This window comes from Colobus angolensis, unplaced genomic scaffold (genome assembly GCF_000951035.1).
Source record: "Colobus angolensis palliatus isolate OR3802 unplaced genomic scaffold, Cang.pa_1.0 Scaffold271, whole genome shotgun sequence".
NCBI classification, from domain to species: Eukaryota; Metazoa; Chordata; class Mammalia; order Primates; family Cercopithecidae; genus Colobus; species Colobus angolensis.
The window spans coordinates 372451-381684 of record NW_012115944.1 but is presented as its reverse complement, the minus strand read 5'-3'; the positions used below and the strand labels follow the sequence as shown (position 1 = coordinate 381684).

Genomic DNA, 9234 nt, shown 5'->3' with positions numbered 1-9234 from the left:
AGGTTCAAGCGATTCTCCTACCTGAGCCTCCTGAGTAGCTGGGATTACAGGCACCCACAACCACGCTGGGCTGATTTTTTATTTTTCAGTAGAGATGGGGTTTCACCATGTTGGCCAGGACAGACATTGAACTCCTGACCTCAAGCGATCTGCCCACCTCAGCCTCCCAAAGTGCTGGGATTATAGGCGTGAGCCACCACATCAGGTCGAAAAGTCCTTACTTTCTAAAATTAAGAATATATCCTATAACTGCATGGATCAAGAGAGAAATATGTAAAAATAACTGAAAAAATGCAGAACATAAAAAAGGATCTAACAATTAGCTAGGCATGATGGTGCCCACCTGTAGTCCTAGCTACTCAGGAGGCTGAGGTGGAGGGATGGCTTGAGCCAGAAGTTTGAGGTGATAATGAACTATCATTGCACTATTGAACTCCACCCTAGGCAACAGAGTGAGACCCGTCTCCTAAAAAAAACAAAAAAAGCAAGCATCTAACACTGACAATGATCACATTCAGAAGTGAAGAAATCAGATGTGGCTAAAATTAAGAAGTTCTCTCAATTCCTTTTGTGTCAAATGCTTAAGGGTGCATTAAAAGGACAATTTTGCAAAAAGTGAAAATTCTTTTTTTTTTTGAGATGGAGTCTCGCTCTGTCGCCCAGGCTGGAGTGCAGTGGCCAGATCTCAGCTCACTGCAAGCTCCACCTCCCGAGTAGCTGGGACTACGGGTGCGTGCCACCATGCCTGGCTAATTTTTTTGTATTTTTAGTAGAGATGGGGTTTCACCATGTTAGTCAGGATGGTCTCGATCTCCTGACCTCATGATCTGCCTGCCTCGGCCTCCCAAAGTGTTGGGATTACAGGGGTGAGCCACCATGCCCAGCCAAATTCTTTAGACACAGGTTAGAGGGGGAACAGTGCTTAAAATTCCATGGAACTAAGTTTTTTTTTACTTTTTTGAGACAGAGTCTCGCTTTGTTGCCCAGGCTGGAGTGCAGTGGCGCAATCTCAGCTCACTGCAACCTCTGCCTCCTGGGTTCACGCGATTCTCCCGCCTTAGCCTCCCGAGTAGCTGGGATTACAGGCACCCACTACCACGCTCAGCTAATTTTTGTATCTTTAGTAGAGACGGGGTTTCACCATGTTGGCTAGGCTGGTGTCAAACTCCTGACCTCAGATGATCCGCCTGCCTCGGCCTCCCAAAGTGCTGAGATTACAGGTGTGAGCACCTGTGCCTGGCAGAGCTAAGATTAAAATGAAGACCACGATCAATTACTTAACAAGACCACCACATTTTGATGCTCTCTATAGGGTCATTTTTTTTGGTCAGGAAAACATCTGATCTGATTCTTCCCAGCTTGCTTCCCCTACAACTTAATGAGCCCTTCACTAACCTCTGTAAGTATTAACTGCAGTTGCCCTAGCCCGGCATTTACACTTTCAAAAGATTTAACGCACTTAGAGTCAAAAAACACTTGTCATATGTAACACTTTTTCACATGGAAATAAATTGGTATTTTAAGGTTTACAGTTCCTTTGAATAAAATTTCAGTTATTAATTACAAAATGCTAAGACGGATTGAGATCTCAAAGAAATAACTTGAGAAAATTATGTTTTAAAGGACTTCACAAAATATAAAGCATAACTGTTAGAATCCTGATACAAAGTAACTTTTCCTAGGTTTAAGGTTCAAGTCTGAATTCCTGAATTATCCAACGTCAACAAGACCTCATTTATATTCTTTTTATTTTTATGATTACTTTCAGATACTGGGTCTCACTATTTTGCCCAGGCTGGACTCCTGGGCTAAATGGATCCTCCCCGCCTCAGCCTCCTGAGTGGCTGGGATTACAGACATGCACCACCACGCCTGGTGCTACACGGTTTTTTAAAAAAGCCCGGAAACACAATGAGCTTGCATCGTCTTGGCAGCAGGTGCCTCTCAGCTGGTGCTGGACAGAAGGGGCTTGCAGTATTTGCACTGAATCCAAACCCGGTACATTGTCAGTTGCTTCCCTCGGTTCACCTGCAGTCGGCGGTCCACCAGGTTCTGTACCTTTTCCAGTCCAGCAGTGGTGAAAAGCGTGTCCAGCTCCTCTAGTGTGGAAAAGATATTTATATATTTTCCCCTCAAGAAAAGGCATTTTTATCGACTAAGTCCTCATTAATGGGGCTCAGGGAAGCTGCTGTAGTGTTTTTACACGGCCTTTTGGTTATAAATGCAGTGGTGGCTTGGTAACAGCAACTTCATGTTTAGGTGGGGAATTATGGGCCGCGGTTTTTTCATTTTTAAAAACCTTCGGTTTATATTTGGCCTTTAGGCTCTATGAACACCTTAAAATTTATGCAAAAGTATATATGTATGTCAAAGCAATTGTTTTAGGAAAGTGGTTTCATCATCGTAACCAAAGGCTCAAAGAAGGTGACCCCAAAAAGGGCCCAGGAATGGAGAATTCATAAGGCCCATGTGATGGATGACGCCTGTGGACAGGGCTAGTCGCAGAGAGCAGTTCCTGGCACCCCTAGAACCCAGGGGACACGACCTGGGTGCACCAAAGCACAACCCCGTGCAGAAGGTGAAACAGGCTGGACTGGAGATGAGCCTTGCAGAGCGGGCAGGCTTCCCATTTTGGACAGTGGCAGACGGGGAGAGCAGAGCAGGACTGAAGGCATAGACAAGCCAGGGCTGACTGGGGGCCCAAGTGTCTGGCCCAGGGTGGAGGAGGGTGTAGGCAGTGGGGAACTGCAGGAAACGGAATGCCTAAAAGGCAGGAGGGGCCAGATAGTTCTCCTTCTGAACGTGCCTTGAAGACCATCTCATCTGGTACTGGGGACTTTTAGCGTAAAAAGATGAGTGTTTCATACCTTGTGTGAAGAAGTAAACCCTGGTTCCATCACCTCTCACGTAGAAATTTCCAGATAGACACTGACCTGCAGAGTGATGTGTTAAAAATCAGATACAGTTTAAAGCACTCCTTTGACTTGCATTGCTAAGGAAATGTTAACTGAGAAGTCAGCTTGTTGGGTGGAGAGCACTCCTGCTTCAGTGCTTCGGGAAGGGCAGCTTAACAGGAATAAGCTAACTCCAATGTCAGAAAACATGAGGTTCCTAAGCTCCCCACTCCAAAACTCTAGAATTGTTTTATGAAAACAACTTGTTCACTCCCCCAACCCCATTAAATTAACAGCACAAACTTTTTATTTATTTATTTATTTTTTTTGAGGCAGAGTTTTGCTCTTGCCGCCCAGGCTGGGTGCAATGGTGTGACCTCAGCTCACTGCGACCTCCGCCTCCCAGGTTCAAGCTATTCTCCTGCCTCAGTCTCCCAAGTAGCTGGGATTACAGGTGCCCGCCACCACACCCGGCTAATTTTTTGTATTTTCAGTAGAGATGGGGTTTCACCATGTTGGTCAGGCTGATGTCAAACTCCGGACCTTCGGTGATCCACCCGCCTTGGCCTCCCAAAGTGCTGGGATTAAAGGCGTGAGCCACCGTGCCTGGCCTATTTTTTTTTTTTTTTAATTAAGCAATATAGCTGAGTTTAGCAAACTTGAGACAACCATTACCATTTTGGTGGTGACTGTCCTTTGCACATCTCTTCTCGTGTCTACACAATCATAAATACAACTCAGATACTGTTTTGATCATGAACGTGCTTTCCCTTCTGCTGCTAACCTCCCTGACCTTACCTCAGTTTACCGGCCTGGCACATACTTCGAGACCTTCCTGAATGCCCAAATCATCACACATGTATATACTTATTTCCCTGCAGATACTGGTATATGGGGATGGAGTTTAAAATACTCCCTTGCACACTGCTCTCCTCTCACTGAATAATACAGAACAGAAATCCCTCCAGGCTCAGTGGTGTGGGGTCCATGTCAGGTGACAAGCACAACATCTCCCTATCCAGAGGCATTCACTTTGTTTACAAAGTTTTGCTCGTGCATGTATTATGTGCTAGTTCTTGACTATATTCAAAAAAACTATTGGATTGAACAATAACTGGGTACTTAAAAAAAGGCTGTAGGCCAAGCACGGTGGTTCCCGCCTGTAATCCCAGCAATTTGGGAGGCCAAGGTGCGCAGATCACCTGAGGTCAGGAGTTCGAGACCAGCCTGACCAACATGGTGAAACCCCCGTCTCTACTAAAAATACAAAAAAATTAGCTGGGCATGGTGGCACATGCCTGTAGTCTTGGCCACTCGGGAGGCTGAGGCAGGAGAATTGCTTGAACCCAAGAGACAGAGGTTGTAGTGAGTTGAGATCGTGCCACTGCACTCCAGCCTGGGAGACAGAGCGAGACTCCGTCTCAAAAAAAAAAAAAGGCTGTAACACTGGGCGCAGTGGCTCATGCCTGTAATCCCAGCATTTTGGGAGGCCAAGGCAGGTGGATCACCTGAGGTCAGGAGTTCGAACCAGCCTAGCCAACATGGTGAAACCCTGTCTCCACTAAAAATATAAAAAATTAGCCGGGCATGGTGGCACGTGCCTGTGATCCCAGCTACTTGGGAGGCTGAGGCAGAAGAATCGCTTGAACCCAGGAGGCAGAGGTTGCAGTGAGCTGAGATCATGCTATTGCACTCCAGCCTGGGCAACAAGGGTGAAACTCCATCTCAAAAAAAAAAAAAAGAAAAAAAGGCTGTAACAATTTCTCTTTCTACCAGTAATGAAGGAATGCACCTCCTTCTTATTACTTCTTTGGCCAGTAATAAGTAGTACTAACTTGTTATTTTTATTTCCTTGAAGTGTTGTTTACTGGCCATTTAGATACGTTATTTTGTGAACTGACTAAATACTCCTGGCCTGTTTTTTGGGTGGGTCACTGATCTTTTCCTTATCAGTTTCATGACAGCTCCTTGAAGGCAAAGATATTAAGTCTTTATCTATTATATGCACTGAAAATATTCCCTCTTACTCTGTCATTTGCCTTTTACATTTTTAATGGCATCTTTTGTCATGCCACATTTAAAATTATTTATGTTTTTCAAATGTCTTCTTTTTTTTTTTTTTTTTTTTGAGATGGAGTTTCACTCTTGTTGCCCAGGCTGGAGTGCAATGGCACGATCTCAGCTCACTGCAACCTCCGTCTCCTGGGTTTAAGTGATTCTCCTACCTCAGCCTCCCAAGCAGCTGGGATTACAGGCATGCACCACCATGCCCGGCTAATTTTGTATTTTTAGTAGACACAGGGTTTCTCCATGTTGGTCAGGCTGGTCTTGAACTCCTGACCTCAGGCGATCTGCCTGCCTCAGCCTCCCAAAGTGCTAGAATTGTAGGCATGAGCCATTGGGCTCGGCCGTCTTTCAAATGTCTTTCTAATGAAAGCTCTTCTAAAGGTAGCTGTCTTGTTTAAAAAGATCTCAATATCTAGATTATATAAGCCTCTTCAGTTTTCTTAAAAAATATAGTACTCTGTCACATTTTAAATGGCTTTATATATGAAGCTCTAATTCTAGAGTCTCTATTCTGATGGCAGCACCATTTTTTGATTATAGTGGCCAAGTACCTTTGCTTTTTTTTTTAAAATTATACTTTAAGTTCTGGGGTACATGTGCAGAATGTGCAGGTTTGTTACATAGGTATACATGTGCCACGGAGGTTTGCTGCACCCATCAACCCGTCATCTACATTAGGTATTTCTGCTAATACTATCCCTCCCTCAGCCCCTCAATCCCCTGACAGGCCCCAGTGTGTGATGCCCCGCGCCCCGTGTCCGTGTGTTCTCTTTGTTCAACTCCCACTTATGAGTGAGAACATGTGGTGTTTGGCTTTCTGTTCTTGTGTCAGTTTGCGGAGAATGACGATTTCCAGCTTCATCCATGTCCCTGCAAAGGACATGATCTCTAGTGGTTAGGATTCAGCGCTCTCAAAATACCTTTTTTAAACCGAAGCTGAGCCATGTCATAGCGGCCGTAATCTCGCAGAAGCATCATCCCCCCAGGTTTCAGAAGCCTGCTCAGCCTGTTGATAGCCTTCTGCATCCTGTGGAACAGCAGGGAATGATGGTCAATCAGGTCTCCTTAAAGACAGGGTTCTCTTTCCCTGTAGCACATCCCAAAAAGCCAGTGGACCTCCTCAACGGACACACCAACCCTGAGATCTAAGCTCCTCTACCCTTGCTTCAGTTAGAACTGAAGGACGTTAGCTGCCTGCTCACAGCTGCGGCCTCGAGCCACTGCCTTCAGCCTGAAGAGGCCCGAGGAAAGCCTGCTTCTGCTGTAAGAAAGTTCCCTGTTCCCGGCCAGTTGCAGTGGCTCGTGCTTGTAATACCAGCACTTTGGGAGGCTGAGGCAGATGGATCACTTGAGGTCAGGAGTTTGAGATCAGCCTGCCCAAAATGGTGAAACCCCATCTCTACAAAAAATACAAAAATTAGCCAGGTATGGTGGCGTGTGCCTATAATCCCAAATACTCAGGAGGCTGAGGCAGGAGAATTGCTGGAATCTGGGAGGTAGAGGTTGCAGTGAACCAAGATTGCACCACGGCCCGCTGGTCTGGGCGGCAGAGTAACTGAGACTCAGTCTCCAAAAAACAAACAAAAAAAAGTTCTCTGCTCTCCATCTGGCTCACTTTCCCCCTGGTCCTAGATAGCCATCTTTGCCCTGTGCTCCTGTGGCTGAGCAGAATCCTGAGCATCCAGTGGGTTCTGCTAAGTGACTTAATGGCCTGCACCATTAGACCTGAGCTCTTTCAATGCAGAGGCTGTATCTTTCTGTTTGTTAAATAAAGACTTGTCCTCAAGGACTTACAAGTTACATGACAATACAATCAGTATGCAAATGAGGATAAGAGACAGAGGGTTTTACACTTAGGTCTGCACTTTCCATATGCAGTGTTCTTTAGAAGTCTTGGTGCAGGTTGAAGCTTTCATAACTTCAGAAGTCTAAATGCTACGAACTTCACCAAAAAAATTTCAAATCTGTTTAAATTTTGCATAATGAACGTTTCCCACTTCAAAAACAAAAAACGGCCGAGGCAGGCAGATCACCTGAGGTCAGGAGTTCGAGACCATACTGGCCAACATGGTGAAACCCTGTCTCTACTAAAAATACAAAAAAATTAGCCAGGGATAGTGGCAGGCACCTGTAATCCCACCTACTTGGGAGGCTGAGGCAGGAGAATCACTTGAACTCGGGAGGCGGGATTGCAGTGAGCCAAGACCACGGCACTGCCCTCCAGCCTGGGTAACAAGAGCGAAACTCCGTCTCAGAAAACAAACAAACAAACAAACAGCTGGGGTCCTGCTATGCTATGTTGCCCAGGCTGGACTCTCGGGCTCAAGTGATCCTCCTGCCTGAGTCTCCTAGGTAGCTGGGACTAAAAGTCTGTGCCACGGTGGCTGGCTTGAATTTTAAATTTTAACAGTTTGTTTTAGTCCATGTCAATTTTTAAAAAGTTTGTAGCACTGAAACTTCTGAGGTCGTAGGTGTTTTTCGAGACAGGGTCCTACTCTGTCACTCAGGCCGCAGTGCAGTGGTGTGATCATAGCTCACTTCAATGCAGCCTAAAACTCCTGGGCTTAAACCATACTCCTGCCTCAGCCTTCTGAGTAGCTGGGACTACAGATATGCATCTGGCTATTTTTTCTACTTTTTATTTTTTTATTTTTATTTTTGTACTTTAGTAGAGACGGGGGTTTCACCGTGTTAGCCAGGACGGTCTTGATCTCCTGACCTTGTGATCTGCCCGCCTCGGCCTCTCAAAGTGCTGGGATTACAGGCATGAGCCACTGCACCTGGCCTTTATTTTTATTTTTAGTAGAGATGCAGGTCTTGCTTTGTTGCCCAAACTGGTCTTGAGCTCCTGGCTTCAAGCATTCCTCCCACCTCAGCCTCCCAAAGTGGTGGGATTATAGGCGTGAACCACTGTGCCTGGTCAACCTCTGCAATTATTAAAGTTTAAAACCATGGTAGGTCTTTTGGGTTATCCTGCATATGCCTTTATTTCGCACTCATCCTCTCAGGTTGGATGACTTCAGTGCCCTTTTAGAGGAAGTGTGGCCTAGAGAAGGTCAACCACTCAAAGCTCCTACCCTGTGCAGCCAGCAAGGGGTCCTTGGACTCTGGGAGATAAATCAGGATCTCAATCACTGGTCCCTGCACTCTCTAGTCATGTTATCTGGCTTCCTAACACCAGCTTACCTGACCTTTACCACTAATTTGCCTAATCATCCTTTGCAGGACTCTGATGCCACAGAATGAGATGTTTGAAGTCTCTGATGTCATGATTTCATGGGTATAGTTTACCCTAATATGTGCCAACCTCCAGCCTGTCCAGACTCACTGCACTCTGGCAGTGACAAGGGCTTCCATGGAATTAGTCAATGGTGTCTGAATCTCTTAGCCACCATCTCTGACTCTGCTTCCCTGAGAAGGTAGTTTTGGTCAGGTGTGGTGGCTCACGCCTGTAATCCCAGCACTTTGGGATGCCAAGGTGGGTGGATCACTTGAGGTCAGGAGTTCAAGACCAGCCAGAAGAACATGGTGAAACCCTGTCTCTACTAAAAATACAAAAAATATTAACCAGGTATGGTGGTGCGTGTCTGTAATCCCAGCTGCTCGGCAGGCTGAGGCAGGAGGATCGCTTGAAGCTGGGAGGCAGAAGTTGCAGTGAGCCGAGATCTCGCCACTGCACTCCAGCCTGGGCAACAGAGTGAGACTCCATCTCAGAAAAAAACAAAAAGCAAACAAACAAAAAAAAACAAACAGAAGGTAGTTTCATAGGACCACTGGTTGCCTGATGCATATGAGATTTTATTTTATTTTATTTTTTTTTGAGACGGAGTCTCAGTCTGTCGCCCGGGCTGGAGTGCAGTGACCGGATCTCAGCTCACTGCAAGCTCCGCCTCCCGGGTTCATGCCATTCTCCTGCCTCAGCCTTCCACATGTAACTGTCCTCTGCCCATCAGCGATTCTGAGGATGAAATGTTATGCAAAGTCCCTTATAGAGTCAAATTTGGCCTAGGTGGGGTTACAGGTGTGCGCCACCACGCCTAGCTACTTTGTATTTTTAGTAGAGACAGGGTTTCTCCATGTTGGTCAGGCTGGTCTTGAACTCCCGACCTCAGGTGATCCATCTGCCTCGGCCTCTCAAAGTGCTGGGATTACAGGAGTGAGTCACTGTGCCCGGCCTGTATTGTTAGTAGAAATGGGGTTTCACTATGTTGGCCAGGCTGCTCTCGAACTCCTGACCTCAAATGATCCACTCACCTCGGCCTCCCAAAGTGCC

The 9234-nt window shown here is 46.2% G+C and overlaps 1 protein-coding gene across 2 annotated transcripts in view; it reads right to left on the bottom strand.

Annotated features, from left to right (window-relative positions):
* Positions 1-943: 943 nt before the first annotated feature.
* METTL2A (methyltransferase like 2A) overlaps positions 944-9234 on the bottom strand; it is a 24535-nt gene continuing 16244 nt past the window's right edge. Inside the window, exons 7-9 of one of the 2 annotated variants that reach the window (XM_011947908.1) lie at positions 5882-5988; positions 2868-2933; positions 944-2099 (exon numbers count right to left, since the gene is read on the bottom strand). In XM_011947908.1, coding sequence (XP_011803298.1) covers positions 1945-2099; positions 2868-2933; positions 5882-5988 — 328 coding nt within the window. In that variant the 3' untranslated portion in view covers positions 944-1944. The remainder of the gene's footprint in view (positions 2100-2867; positions 2934-5881; positions 5989-9234) is intronic. The other variant, XM_011947909.1, reaches the window with a different exon arrangement.